Below are 15,424 nucleotides of genomic sequence, written 5' to 3' on the forward strand. Positions count from 1 at the left end.
ATCACTTTTGGTCTGTTTTACTTAGGTTCTTTTACCTTGTTTCATCTTCTGGCATCTATTCTATACACTCTCTGTTCTCCCAACTTGGCTTCTGAATCATTCTGGTTGCTCTGAACCTTAATATCATGAGTTGAATCTTTTCACTTCAAAATTCATATGTTGAAGTTCTGGCCTCCAGGACCTCAGAATGTGCACAGGGTCTTTTATAGGGGTAATAAGGCAAAAACGAAGCCATTAGGGTAGGCCCTAATCCAATATAACTGGCATTTTTATAAAAAGGGGAAATTTGGACACAGACACACCCAGAGGGAAGATTATGTGAAGAAACACAGGGAGAATATGGCCATCTGTAAAACAGAGAACAAGGCGTGGAACAACAGATCCTTCCTTCACAGAAGAAACCAACCCTACTGACTGATCTTAGACTTCTAGCCTGCAGAACTGTGAGACAGTAAGTTTCTGTTGTTTAAAGAACCCAGTCTGTGGTACTTTGTTATGGCAGCCCTAGCAAACTATTATACTTACCACTTAACAAATAATATAATCAGTTTTTCTACTTGATTCTGACTCAAGTCTTTGCTTTGACTCCTAAGTTCTACTCACCCCTCAGTTTGGAAAATGGGTAGAGAAGCAAAATATTTGATTTGTGTCCTAATTTTTTCACTTAAGTTGAATGACTTTTCTGATCCTTAGATTCCTTGTATAGAAAATAAGGATATTGTCCCTACCCTACTTGTCTACCTAAATAAAGCTTGAATAGATACTGTGAAGAGCATATAAAATGCTACACAAATCTCAGGCATCCTGAGTCCTTGCTCTTTGTTCATAATATGCTCTTTCTCTTGCCTAATTAGAATAGAACCACCGTTAGAGGGCTCAATTTCAGAATTCTCCACTTTTTAAAAAAGATTTATCTATTTATTTGAGAGAGAGAGAGAGAGAGAGCAGGGGGGAGAGGGGCAGAGGGAGAGGGAGAGAGAGTTCCAAGCTGACTCTGTGCTGAGCGTGGAGCACGACCCCAAGATCATGACCCAAGCCAAAACCAAGATTCGGATGCTTAACTGACTGTGCCACCCAGGTGCCCCCAGAATTCTCCACTTTTAAAAGAGAAATCCTTTCAATCTAAGACTTTATCTCACCATTTCTAGTTCAAAAGGCAGGATGTGAGGCAGATGATGAATGTGGGATGATGCTTCAAGCTTTTAAACATTCTGACATCTCCAGAGGGTTTAAAAGTAATTCCTCAAACAGTATATTTATTTTTATAAGAGACTAACATATGGAAACCAATTCTTTTAGCGAAAAGGCTTTTTAGAAATGCTTAAGAGAAGAACTAATGGCACATTAAACTGCATTAACAAAATTGCGATGTGTACTGAATGCAATTTTAAAATTTGTAAAATTAAATGTGGAATGTTAGCAGTTTTTCAACATATTTTATATGTTCTGTCTGTTTTTAAAATGATTTTGTTAATGAGAATTTGAAAAATTGTTTCTACAATAATTAACACCTTTATAAAATTATTTATAAAAATATAATTTATTCCCAAAGAGCTTACATTCTAGTTGCATTGATTCTTATCCAGTTGCAAATGTTACTCAAAAGAACCAAATTTTTAAATGATTCTACCCTTTTCACTTCTCTAGAATGCCTCCAGATGGCATTAAAACCCTTTTCCCATTATATTTTGCAGCACAAAAATTTAAAAATCAGTGCTATTTTAACCACTTAAGACTAGTCACATTCATTATATCACCAGAAATCATGACAGTAGGACTATTTAGAACTCTTAGGGCAATATCTTAAGAAAGACAAACATATAATTATATCCTTTATGAAATACACAGCCCTCCTATGGAAGCCAAAGGATCTTTCTAGACTGAGAAACAGATCTTGGACAAAGTAAGACATTCAATAATATCATATCACAAAGTGTGATTTCTAATGAATAGCATTTTAGATGCTGAGTAATATGAGCACTGGCCTACACATAGATAAATTCACAAAGCTGTCTTATAATAAGAAAATATATTTCACCCCTCAGAGTGATAAAAATAAAGATTCTTAAGGAACCAACCTGATACTGATTCCTGTGAAGTGAAAGTAATTTGTTATAACTTGTGAATTATTTAATTTAAACTTTGGTGGAAAAATTTGGTAACAAATTAATCATTAAAAACCCATTTGGGGGGCGACTGGGTGGCTCAGTCGTTAAGCAGCTGCCTTCGGCTCAGGTCATGATCCCAGGGTCCTGGGATCGAGCCCCGCATCGGGCTCCCTGCTTGGCGGAGAGCCTGCTTCTCCCTCTCCCTCTGTCTGCTGCTCTGCCTACTTGTGCTCTCTCTCTCTGTGTTAAACAAATAAATAAAAATCTTTAAAAAAAAAAAAACCCATTTGGATTCTTTGAGTACTGAGAAGAAAAAGACAAAATATGGAGTGAGGAACACATGCTTCCTAAGTGCTTTTTCTTATGTTTTTAAAACTGCATTTGTTAATTCAAAAAAGTAACAAATTCTTGGGATTCCAGAGATATTTATAATCGTATTTTTCACATAATTCCAAGGTGAGGTTGTAGATGGCAGACTTTTAAAAATGACATTGGCATCGCACAGGTATGCAGGACAGAATATCTCTCAGTATGTGTGAAAAGTCCTATAATTATTTATGACAGTGCCGAAAGCCTCCAACAAAATTCTAAAGGGTTTGCCTCCTTTCTCCCTGACAATACACACCCTGAAATATTATTACATTTCTATTTTATAAGAAGGTGTATTTGCATTTTTAAGATTACTCTTACTGTGATAAAGCATAAGAAAGACCTCAAATTGCATCTGCACCTAAAAGCATTTAAAAAGACATCATCATGAGAAAGAGAACCACAGGTTTCCTTCCATTATTATGATTACTCTTACAAGATACTTGCACTGTTTCATATTACAGGCATATTATCTGGAAAGAAACAGGAAAGCGACTTACGAGGTATTCGATGTGCCATTGTCTGGACTCTCTGGCTCAGCATCACCTTTCTCTTAAAAAGGAAGCAGAAAAAAAAAAAAAAACCCAACATGTGAGTGTTATGGTCTTTAAGATTTAAGAGAGATTAAATATATTTCCATGCTCCTATTAAAAATCTTTCAAAATGTGCAGCAGGAGGCTTTTAAAACATCTTTTTAATGTCTGAGAACCGGATTTGCAAGTAATTTCTTCTCTGTATTACAACTGCCCAGGCATGGATCTGTGAGTAGGTACTAAGGAGCTGTTTGCAAACAACAGAGTGGAGACCTTGCCAAAAGATGAGTATCTTGCAGATGGAACCTGTTTCCTTCCATTTCGTTTTACAGAAAATTTAAGGAAATAAACTCCATTAGCATTCTACAGGCAAGGCATTTTGAACTTTGATCCCTTCTTCTAACACAAGCCAAACCGGGACAGGCTGCGTAAGAACTTGGAGGAGAGAATTTTACAGAACACTAAGGTTGCACCGCAGCTTACAAGATCCCCCAAATTTCTACCCTACTGAGAGCCCTGGCAGCACCTTTTGGGAACCCTGCTTTAATGCAGAAAAAGATGTAAACCAGAAATCCTTCTAGACCATCTGAAAGTCTAGCTACAGAAATGTCTCTGCGGTCTGCGGTCACTGAAGACTTAATGGGTTTTAATTAAGGGAGCCTGGAACTAGTTCCCTTTTTATAGTTTTTAAAGGGCAAATTCTTCTAACAATACACATAATGTAATTCTTAGAACCTTGACCACTGAGGGTTTGAGCCATGCATCCTCATTTTGTAAGGTGCTTCTTTTTATTTCCTTGAGGCTAGGGGATGGAAGGAGAAGGGTCAAGACAGCAAGTGTGAGTCCGCTGTGGTTATGATGGTTGTGTGGTGCTAAGAGTTGAGTAAACCCTAGGGAAGGTTGTGGGTTGTAAGAAACGGGCCTGATGGTAGCAACTTGCTTTGCTTTGTTCTTTCAAGTCAGGCCTGAACATCTCGTAGAACCTCAGGCCTATGGCACTGTACGAGCCCCCTCTGACATTAGCTTTGTGGTCCCCTAGTCTCAGGAATGATCCCCTAAATTATGTGATGAACACATCCCAAAGATATCATCCAAACTGAACTCCAGAGGAAACTTTACAATTTCTCCTCTTTTTCTTTTAGGAAATTAAGCAGTTGTGAGGAAAAGAAGGCACAGCTACTTATGTAGTTCACACATCTATCTCAGATACAACTCAGTGTTAATATGTCTACACAGTGCCAGAAAAACCACGAGGGACAGTCACGTTGTTAAAAAGCCACAAAAACACTGATGAGATGAAGCCCCAGTGCAGATGAAACCATACTGAAATAAAAGTAGAGGCAGCAAATTCACAAACTTGCTTTAAAGCTCATACTTCTATGCTCTATTTTTGTCTTCCAGGCCAGTCTATGGTACACTTATGTAGGAGACATGTAAGGCCTCATCAGCTGGCTTTAGTGCTGGAAAATAACCTAATTTAGTACTTTCCAGAATCATTTTTGTGCTAAGTAACCACAATTGCTGCCAGAATCCCCAAATAAGGGCTGTAACACCTGCATTATGTAAGACAAACCTAAATGGAGGTTTAATTTCTCAACCATATTGGTATTTTTTTTTCCTTGAATTTGGAACAATTGGTTACTTTCCCAAGTCCATAGCCACCGGTAATAACCCCACATACAATCATAATCAAGAATGTAAAACAGCAAGTTCCGTAGCAGTAGGCAATAGTAAACAGTTCTAAACAACTTCTGTCAAAGACACAGGAAATCAATAATATAAACAGAGACAATTATTTGGATGTCTGAATAAGTATGTTTTACCTTGACCAACAATGCTGCCAAGTAACCTGTAGGATGAGGGCACAGGCCTTACTGCACATGGGCTCTGGGGGCTGTAGTAACTGTGGGCTGGATCAGCGCAGGGAAAAAGCTACAGCTGATTACCTCTGCTCTTAGCAGCACTTATGTTGTGGCAACAGGGAAAACAGAATAGGAAGGGCACAATGGGGCCAAACAGGGCATTTACAGACGGCCTGAGAGTGAGTCTTCTCAGCAACTTCAGTGCTGATAATGAACTAACCTTTCTGGGGAAAAGTAAGCTCAGAACGGAGACAGGGATTAAAGCTGTGCCTGTCATTCAGAAAGAATAAAATGCAAAATTCTCCCCAACATCTTGAAATTTTAGGTGATGCAATTTCTGAAGTCCACTTGAAATGTTCAAGTGCATCAGCCATTAAGAACCATAGTCTCTTCATCAGGACCCAAGGGGAAATAATAAATGTATACTAGAAAATTCCCAACAAAAAAATTCTTAGTTGGGTGCTCAGGAGATGTTTCCCTGCAGCCAACAAAGAAGACTGTGTTGGGTGACCCTGGTTTTTTCAGCTGTTTTCATGATAGATACCACACTGGTCTCTTTGGAGGAAACCTGCATTGATCATTAAGAAACTGGACATAGAAGAATGGCTCAGGAGCAGTGTGGTCATTTTGCATGTGGAAATATAATTACAGAGAGGAAGAGGGCAAAAAAATGAGCCACAGGATATATATATATCTCCACACACACGTAAATGCATAGGTACGTATATATGTATACTACATGCGGTACTTTGAATTTGACGCTCCATATTTGTCTCCTTGAGCCTTCCACCGTACCTAACATATACTCCACGCTCAGTATATGTCTTCTGTCTCATGACCTGTCAGGAATACAGAATCCCTGCTACAGCGGGAGAAGAGGAGAAAGGGGCACTCACCACTGAGATGGATATACCATTTGAGGTATGAAACAGCTTGATGGCCCTGATAGGCCACTTAAAAAAATTACAGTAGCTACATTTTTAATCCAATCAATGCACTGAGGACTTATGCATTGGGCACTCTAGCAAGCATAAAGATAAATAATACCTAATTCATGCCCTTTAAACACGTAACGACTGCGCTGCTGGAGTAGCACGCTCCATCAACAGCGCTATGAGGTGGTCTAAAGACCTTTGAAAAGGGACAAAATACACCTGCGTTAGGCTCTATTCTGCTGCAGAGGAAAGTTTTGCTATACTAGGACTTTTCTTTTTTTTTTTAATATTTATTTATTTATTTTTATTTATATTATGTTCCGTTCGCCAGCATATAGTACATCATTAGTTTTTGATGTAGTGTTCAACGATTCACTTTCTTTGTAACAAAAGTAACCCATGTTCACGGTAATGACTTGGCTCGCTTTTGTTTTTAGTTCTGTCAGCCCTTCAACCACTATGCTAAACGATATATTTGTTTCTAGATATATCAACTTTGGACAGTGTGTATTGATTTCTGATATAAAAGGCGAGAGAGAAGGTACTTAAGATACTACCACCTATGCTTACAATTCTTACTAGTTCTATTATTACTTTTAATGCCTCTAGTGGGTATTTATTAACCTTCTCTTTCTTGACTAATCAACTGCTGACAGTATCTTTTCCTTTATACTATGTGAAATGAGGAAATTCACTCATTTATTCTTCTCTCCCTGCACTGCACACAACTCTGCACAGCTATACCTTTCCTTCTACATAGCCAAGATTTAAGATATTTATATTCTGTTCAGTAATTATTACATTCTATTCAGTAATTTATATTCTGCTCAGGAATGAGTCACCCTCATTAACATTAATTTAATTAATAATTTAATTTTTGGAATTGCCTGTAGGCCCATTAGAAAAATCACAAACCAACAATTGGATTTATAATATTATAATGATTAAATATTAGTCACTAAAGAACAAAGTAGTAAGACTGGATATGTACAGAAGGGAACATCACTAACTCTGAAGGCAAGTGTTCCTGGCATTTAGGTCAAACGTATTTCCGTTCTTATATGTCATCATGCCACATGTTAATCTGTCTCAATGAAAGGCTATGCTTTTCCTAAAAAAATGTTGAACAGAGAGGCACATGGGTGGCTCATTTGGTTGAACGTCTGCCTTTAGCTCAGGTCATGACCCCAGGGTCCTGGGAAGGAGCCCTCCACTGGGCTCCCTGCTCAGTGGGGGGTCTGCTTTTCCCTCTCTCTCTGCCCCTCCCCCCTACTTGTGCTCTCTCTTGAGCTCTCTCAAATAAATAAATAAATAACGTCTTTAAAAAATGTTAAACAGAGTATGCATTTAAGGTACATAAAATGTATATGTCTATGAAAGTGTATATACAGGTTTAAAAAGTTAAAATTAGTTAACTGTGAAAACACCTTCCAGGCCAGGAAATGGGTATTGCCAAGAAATAACCTAGAAACCTCCTGGGCTTACATCCTCTTTCTGCCCTCCCCTCCAGCTATCTAGAAATGGAATTTTGTGTTAATCATTCCTTTTCTTTTTTGATGGTTTTTCCCACCCAAGTATTTATTAGTAGATAAAAAACTCTAGTTTTTCCTGATTTTAAATTTTACATAAATGGAATCACACTGTATGCATTCTTCTGAGACTCACTTCTGCCATTCAGTGTTATGGTTTTTAGCTTCAGCCATCACGATGTATTGTAGCATTGGTTCACTCATCCTCATTGTTATGCAGCACCCCCTACAAAAATCTAACATGATTTTCTTATTCATTTGACTTTTGATGGACATTTATTTATTTTTCCAATATGAATGATGTCATTACAAAAATTCATGAACTTCCTTCCTTGTGCACATGTTAGGAGTTCTAGTACATGGGGCTTACATATTCTCGACTTTACTAGGGAATCCTAAACTGGTTTCCAAATTAACTTATGGTTAAACTTTAAAAGTTTTTTCCAGCTTAATAATGTAAAACGCAATTTCATTGTGGTGTTTGCATTTCTGAGTGCCAATTCTCTGTGACACTCCCTGTCAGTTCTTTTTTTTTTTAAGTTTTATTGTGTTCAGAATCTTTATTTTTATTTTTTATTTTTTTAAAGATTTTTTATTTTATTATTTATTTGATAGAGAGAGAGACAGGAGAGAGGGAACACAAGCAGGGGGACTGGGAGAGGGAGAAGCAGGCTTCCCGCTGAGCAGGGAGCCCGATGCGGGGCTTGATCCCAGGACCTGAGCCAAAGGCAGATGCTCAATGACTGAGCCACCCAGGCGCCCCACCCCTGTCAATTCTTAAAAAAAAATTTTTTTTGTAGTATTCTTTCTTTTTTTTTTTAATTCTTAGAAGCATTTTATTTTCTTGATACAAGTCTTCTGTCATATATATACATGCACACACACACCCCAGGGAATAACTGCACCCAGTGTGAGTCTTTTTACTCTTTTTCTGGAATCTTTGGATGATTATAAGTTCTCAATATTAATGTACATGAATTGATCAACATTTTCCTTTATTATTTTGTTTTGTTTAAGAAACACATCAAAAGATGTTCTATATTATCTTTTGAAAGTGTATATTTTGTCTATTGACATTTAGGTCTTTAAAAAATACAAGGAATAAGGGCACCTGAATGGCTCAGTCGGTTAAGCGTCCAACTCTAGATTTTGGCTCAGGTCATGATCTCAGGATTGTGAGATCGAGCCCTGTGTCAGGCTCCATGCTTAGTGGGGAGTCTGCTTGAGATTCTCTCTCCCTCTCCCTCTGCCCCTCCTCTCTCTAAAAATAAATAAATAAATCAATCTTAAAAATAAAAATATGAGGAATAGTTTTTGTATACACTATAGGGTAGGAGTTAATTTCATTTTTCTCCCTATCAATAAGCAATTATTCTGGTACTATTTATTAAAAAGCCCATTCTTTCTCCATTGGTCTACATTATCAGCTCTGTAACAATCTAGTTTTCATACATCTGTGGGTCTGTTCCTGGGTCTTCTATTTCATTGCTCAATTTGTCTATTACTATCTTCATTACTTAGCTAGAAATATGTATTTATTTTTAATACTGATAAGACAAGGCTCCAACCTTGTTCTTCTTCAGGACTGTCTGAGCTACTCTTAGCCCTTTGTTCTATCAAATAAATGTGAGAATCAGCTTGTCAATTTCCACATATATAAAAGTGAAGTTATAAATTCACTGTCTGCTGGATCCCACTGCCCCACTGCCACTGTTGAAAAGTCAACTGGAGCGGCGCCTGGGTGGCTCAGTCGTTAAGCGTCTGTCTTCGGCTCAGGTCATGATCCCGGGGTCCTGGGATCGAGCCCCGCATCGGGCTCCCTGCTCAGCCAGGAGCCTGCCTCTCCCTCTCCTGCTCCCCCTGCTTGTGTCCCCTCTCTCGCTGTGTCTCTGTCAAATAAATAAATAAAATCTTTAAAAAAATATATTGTTTTTAAAAAAAAGGTCAACTGGAAGTCTAATTGTTGCTTCTCTGAAGGTATTAAAGGTTATTTTAAGAATTTTTCCTATCTTTGTGATTTGCAGTTTAACTATAATATGTCTAGTGTGGACCTCTTTTTTTATTTATCTTGCTTAGTGTTCATTGAGTTCCTTCAGTCTGTGGAGTAGTGTCTTTCAATTCTGGAAAATTCTCAGCCACTGTCTCCTTTAATATTTCCTCTGTTCCCTTATCTCCTTCTGGAACTCTAGTTAAGTATATGTTAGACCTTCTCATTTTATCCCCATGTTTCTTAACTTCCATTTTGTATTTGTCATTTTTCTAGGCTGTACCCTAGATAATCGCTTATGTCCAATTTCCCAATTCATTATTTTTTTCTTCAGTGAAGTCCAATCATCTGCTATTAAACCTGACCAAGGAAATCTTAATAATTAATAGGAATATTATTACTTTTTCATTTCTAGAGGTTCTGATTAGTACTTCTTCAAATCTTCTTGTTCTTTACCACATTTTCAATCCTTTCCTTTTATTTCTGGAAATTAAAGTAAGCACTCTTGTTTTATATTTTGGGCTTGGTAATTCCACTTGATCTTAGCCAAAAGGCCAAGAAGCGATGGGCTTGGTAATTCCAATCTCTCAAGTCCTTGCAGGTCTAACTAATTCTCTGCTAATCTGTTTTTTATTGCTCTTGTTTATGGTCTCTTGTTTTCTTGTACTTGAGTGGTTTTCTCTTTAAGTATATTTACTTAAGCAATCTCATACCCAACGTGGGGCTCGAAATCATGATCCTAAGATCAAGAGCTGTACGCTCCACTGACTGAGCCAGCCAGGTGCCCCTATTTTTTTTAAGTTTAGTATATGAGTGGTTTTGATAGTGAGTTGCTCATTTCCCTTAGAATTCTATTTTTATTATTCTTTATTCTTTTCTGCTTCCCCCCCCCCTTTTTCTGGTATTCCTATTAGCTGGATTTTGACCTTTCCATCCTGATTGATTCTCCAAGTATCTTACCTTCCTGTCATATTTTCCATCTGTCTTTTGCTTTATATCCAGAAAAAAAATGTTTTCAACCTTGTATTCTAGATTCCAGGCTTCAGCTATTACTCATCATTTCTATTAAATTTTTAAATTGACCATACTTTAAATTCTCAAGTGCTCATTTATTCTGCAACTACTTCTTTTTCATGCCAATCTGTTCTCTTTATATTTAATACAAATAATTTCAGTTTTTTCTGAAGATTGTGATGACACTTGAAATTTTTTCTTCTGTTCCTTGAATTAATAGATTGATTCCCTTAGGGCCATTTCTTCTCTTTGGTGCTCTGTTACATATTCACATTTTTGAATGATAATGGGTTGATTAATGAAGGTAATTGGTGTGAATTTCCTGTATTAGTATATTGATTTCTTTTCCTAACATACCTTTGCCTTGTAGGGAAGGGCTGATTTAGAACTCTCTGTAAGTGCACAGGGTACTGTGACTGGAAGACTTCATTTAGGGTTCAGGAGAAGAGAGGCCTCAAGGTAAGCTGGGAGCCCTGACCCTCCCCCTACACCCTGACAAAAGTAGGAAGTACTTTACCCTGAGTGTGTAGTGTTTTTACTTCCTTCTTGAGAAAACGTGACTCTTCTTCTACCACCCATATATGTCTATTTTTCAGTTCCGGTATCATCTCAGAATCTACTTTGCTTCTTTCTTAGTTATCAGCCCCCAACTAGGACTTATAGTCAGCTGTTCATTTTCTTAGTAAATATTACTTTTTTTTTTTTTTTTATCTTTTGTTTTTTTCTTTTTGGGAGAAAAACCAGACTGAACGCTCTCTATGAGAATCAGTTAGGATGGGTGTGGAGGTAATCGGGGGGAGAATGGTCCAGGTGTTCCTGTCATTGCCCACAATCCATGCCTATCTATTCTTTCTTGGGGTTGAATGGAAATATGGAGCCTCTCTGGGAGCTCCCTAGGATAGTTCCCACAATCACTAGAACTTGTTCCTGTTTGTTCCACTATTTTCCTTTTTTTCTTTTTCTGGGTCATGATTTTCTCTACCAGGATTATCAAACAGTATGGTCCTTTCTGCTTCTGTTTTCCAAAAACTCAATTGAATTTCTGGTTTGTTGATGGCATCCCTTCTTGTTCTCCGTGCTATTATGAATTTATTTCCATTACTATAGCTTTTGGTTATTTAAATGCGGATCCTGAAGAATGGGGAAGAAGTGCTTATGTTTAGTCTTCCTCTTGAACAGGATGTGCTCATAACTTTTGAAAAACATAGACATACATCATCTATTTTAATATTTAAGTGTCTTAAACTTAATACACTTTTATAATATTAAATTAATCACTAATTCAACAAATTGACTAAAGCATCTATCTTTTAAGGATTTGGATTGAAAAGAATTTCTGTTTAATTTACACACTCTTTTCCCTTAGTTATGTACATAACATACTTTTTCTAATTTCAAAAAGAAAAAAAGCACTGACCAAAAGTGATAGTCTGTCAATCCACACATATACATTTTTGTGTGGTGTCTTTGAAGTTCAGTTTTTTCTATTTCCACATATTTGCTGGAGTCAGAATTCCAAACACATTCCAAACTGTAATGATTCCAAACCAAATACAAGAAACAGCATTGGAAATGCCGGTGGCATCAGCTCTCCTGAAGTTTCAAATGTGCTTTAATCTATAGAAAAAGCTCAGATTTTTTAAATAGCGATATTACCTTTTTATAGACATGCTTGGCTTTGGGGGAAACTTATTTAGAAAAAAAATATCCCCCTATCCCTAGAAAAGAGGAGGCCAATCACAAGTTTCCATAGACAATGAAATGCCAGAGAGTGTACCACACAAGGCAGGTGCCACCTTACGTTCTGTAGAGAATGATGTCTGCTCTACATAATCTACATTGCAGTGTAAGCACGTGGATTTCTGACATGCCATAAAAATATGCTAGATGCATATAAAAATCACAGTATATAGTTCTTGGACAAGAATTCAAACTCACAGTGAAATGACAGAAGCAATCTTCTAGGGGTCAAGGCAATGGGATACAGTCTGTTGTCTTTGGGGTAGAGATTCCGGAATACAAATCCTGGCAGTCATTTTTTGTTTGACCATGTGACCTTGGGTTAGTTATTAAGCTCAAAATCTCATTTTCATCACGTGCAAAATGGGGATGGTAATGCCTGCCTTATATGCCTATGGTTAGGATTCAGTGAAATTCCATGTCAAGGCACTGGAACACAGAAGAGACTCAACAGCTATTTCCTTTGTTCTTTATGTCAAAAACTCTAAGCTCAAACAAGTACAATGAATGTACATCGATTATATTCTCCCTTTACCCTGAACTGTTTAAGTTCAAATAGAAAGAAATAGTGAGGAAAGTAATGGCAACTCTTCAGTATGTTCCAGTTTTCTAGTATATTCTTTAGTATGATCATAAGGCATATGATGCTGATACTGCACATCTCATGGACTTAATCAGGCATTTCTTTTAAGTCCTTTTCTTACCATTTAATTTATCATTTTCTTTAGATTTCCAGTCCCTTGGCCTTTCACTTCTTCACCAGTGCCTGTGCTCACAGCAAATCCCAAAAGAGGGTGGGATAATTAAGTGATATTGCGTATGCATCATGATGCCACCATCCCCTGACCCTGACCTTTCTCTAGCTGTACATTAAAAGTCTGGGGCTTTCTAACACATTTGTCTGGATGTCTTTTCTCCTCAAGTCTTCTGCCTCATAGATGCTCAGTGGGTGAGCCTCAGTTCCAAAGACACATTTACTAGCTCAGAGTGATTTTCATGTTCAAATGTAGCTTTGCAATTGGCAAGGGGTGCTCTCAGCTGACTGGCTGGTCATGAGACTAACAATGCCCAGTCTTGGTGAGTGTGCTTTCATGACATGAATGGGGTAGCATATGCATTTTTAATGCTCAAGAAGATATTAACACCAATTACTAGTGCCAAAGAAGAGAATTAAAACACTACTTCGTGGAATGATAACATCCTCTCTTTGACGATGAAGCCCACATGTTTTATTAGATACTGGTTTCAGTAAGAAAGTTGCTTCCTAGACACTGCAGCCTATCTCTGGAAGAGGGCATGATTTCTTCATGGATTCTAAGGTCATTTATCTTGAGGTCTTCTGATTGGTTCTCTTGGACCACTTGTTTTCTTTCAATTTAGATAACTTCCTAGTTGCCTTTAAAGATTTTTTCCCCTCCACATAAATACTTTAATAAAGCAAAATGTTCCTTCCTCCCAGGACTGCTTTGAAATTCACCATTTTATGTTTTGGTCCTCCTTCCCTTTGAATAAAGCTAGAGGAGCACTCCAGAATCTTATCCATTTGGCAGTACTTGAACAAATGGCCCTCTTTTTCCCCACCTGATTTTGTTTCTTAGTGAAATTCTTCTCAACCTACAGTCTACTGCATGCTTCTTCCCCTCCTCACCCCCTCTATCTTCCACCCTCCACATATGAAGCTGTAGAGAGAAGTCTTTCTTACTTGGATTATTGTGTCCGGAGGAAACAAGCTGAGAGTCCTAAAAGAACAAGAAATATCAATTAATTTTCTTATTTTGACTTTCAAAATCTAAGTTGAATGTGAGACATACTATTGGTCATTCAGACCCTATTCATTAATCGTGCTCTCTACCAGCCACTGTAATGAGAAACATTTATATCGATGTGCTTATTACTAAGCAGTTCCAGAAATGTAGTTCGCAATCACTTTGCTTTTGTATTGTAGACTTTTTGTTTATTGAGGTGAAATTCACATAACATAAAATTAACCACATTAAAGTGAGCAATTTAGGGCCTGGGTGGCTCAGTCGGTTAAGTGTCCAACTCTTGGTTTTGGCTCAGGTTGTGATCTCAGGATTGTGAGATTGAGCCCTATGTCAGTCTCCATGCTCAGCGCAGAGTCTGCTTGGGATTCTCTCTTCCTCTCCCTCTGCCCCTCACCACCCCTGTACACTCTCTCTCTCTCTAAAATAAAAATAAATAAATCTTAAAAAAATGTTTAAAGCGAACAACTCAATGGCACTTAGTACACTCTTAATGTTGTATAACCACTACCTCTATTTGGTTGCAAGTATTTCCATCATTCCAAAATAAAACTCGTTACCCTTTAGGCAGTGTCTCCTCATTCCCCCCTTCTCTCAGTCCCTGACAATCACCAATCTATATCCTGTCTCTATGAATTTATCTATTCTGGGTATTTCAGGGAGTGGAATCATAAAACATGTGACCTTTTGTGTCTGGCTACTTTCACTTAGCATAATGTTTTGGAGGTTCACCCATGTCATAGCATGGATCAGTACTTCATTCCTTTTTATGGCCAAATAATATTCCATTGTGTGTATACACACCAATTTGTTTAGCCATTCATCCATTAATGGATGTTTCAGTTGTTTCCACCTCTTGGCTATTGTGAATAGGGCTGTTACGAATACACAGGTGTATGTATTCGTTTCAGTCCCTGTTTTCAATCTTTTTGGGTATATACCCATGAATGGAATTGTGGAGTCATATGGTAATTCTATATGAAACTTTTTGAGGAACTGCCAAACTGTTTTTCACAGTGGCTGAATCATTTTGCATTTTTACCAGCCATGTATGAAGATTCCAATTTCTCCACATCCTCACCAACACTTGTTATTTTCTTTTAATTTTGAGACATCTTATGATAGCCATCTTAGTGTGTGTGGTTTCGATTTATATTTCCCTAATGACTAATGATGATGAGCATGTTTTCATGTTTTTGTTGGGCACTTGTATATCTTCTTTGGAGAAATATCTATTTAAGGACTTGACCCATTTTAAAGTGGGTTGTTGGCCTTTTTGTTGTTGAGTTGAAAGAGTTTTTCACATATTCTGGATCCTAGACCCTTATCAGACATATGATTAGCATAATATTTCCCCCCATTCTGTCAGCTGTCTTTTCACTTTATTGATAATATCCTTTGATGCACAAAAGTTTTTAATTTTAATGAAGTTCTATTTATTTAATTTTTCTTTTATGGCTCATGCTTTTGGTGTCCTATTTGAGAATCTACTGCCAAATCCAAAGTCATACACTTATCTCTATGTTTTCTCCATGAGGTTTATGGTTTTAGTTCATATATTAGGATTTATTATATAACTGACTT

The 15,424-nt window shown here is 37.4% G+C and overlaps 1 protein-coding gene across 1 annotated transcript in view; it reads right to left on the reverse strand.

Annotated features, from left to right (window-relative positions):
• The window catches only part of AFF3 (AF4/FMR2 family member 3), a 429,746-nt gene that overhangs the window by 160,871 nt on the left and 253,451 nt on the right, over positions 1–15,424 (reverse strand). The window contains exons 8-9 of the mRNA XM_044919020.1: positions 13,780–13,816; positions 2,978–3,029 (exon numbers count right to left, since the gene is read on the reverse strand). Of these exons, the coding sequence (XP_044774955.1) occupies positions 2,978–3,029; positions 13,780–13,816 (89 nt within the window). The remainder of the gene's footprint in view (positions 1–2,977; positions 3,030–13,779; positions 13,817–15,424) is intronic.

This window comes from Neomonachus schauinslandi, chromosome 10 (genome assembly GCF_002201575.2).
Source record: "Neomonachus schauinslandi chromosome 10, ASM220157v2, whole genome shotgun sequence".
In the NCBI taxonomy this organism is placed as follows: domain Eukaryota; kingdom Metazoa; phylum Chordata; class Mammalia; order Carnivora; family Phocidae; genus Neomonachus; species Neomonachus schauinslandi.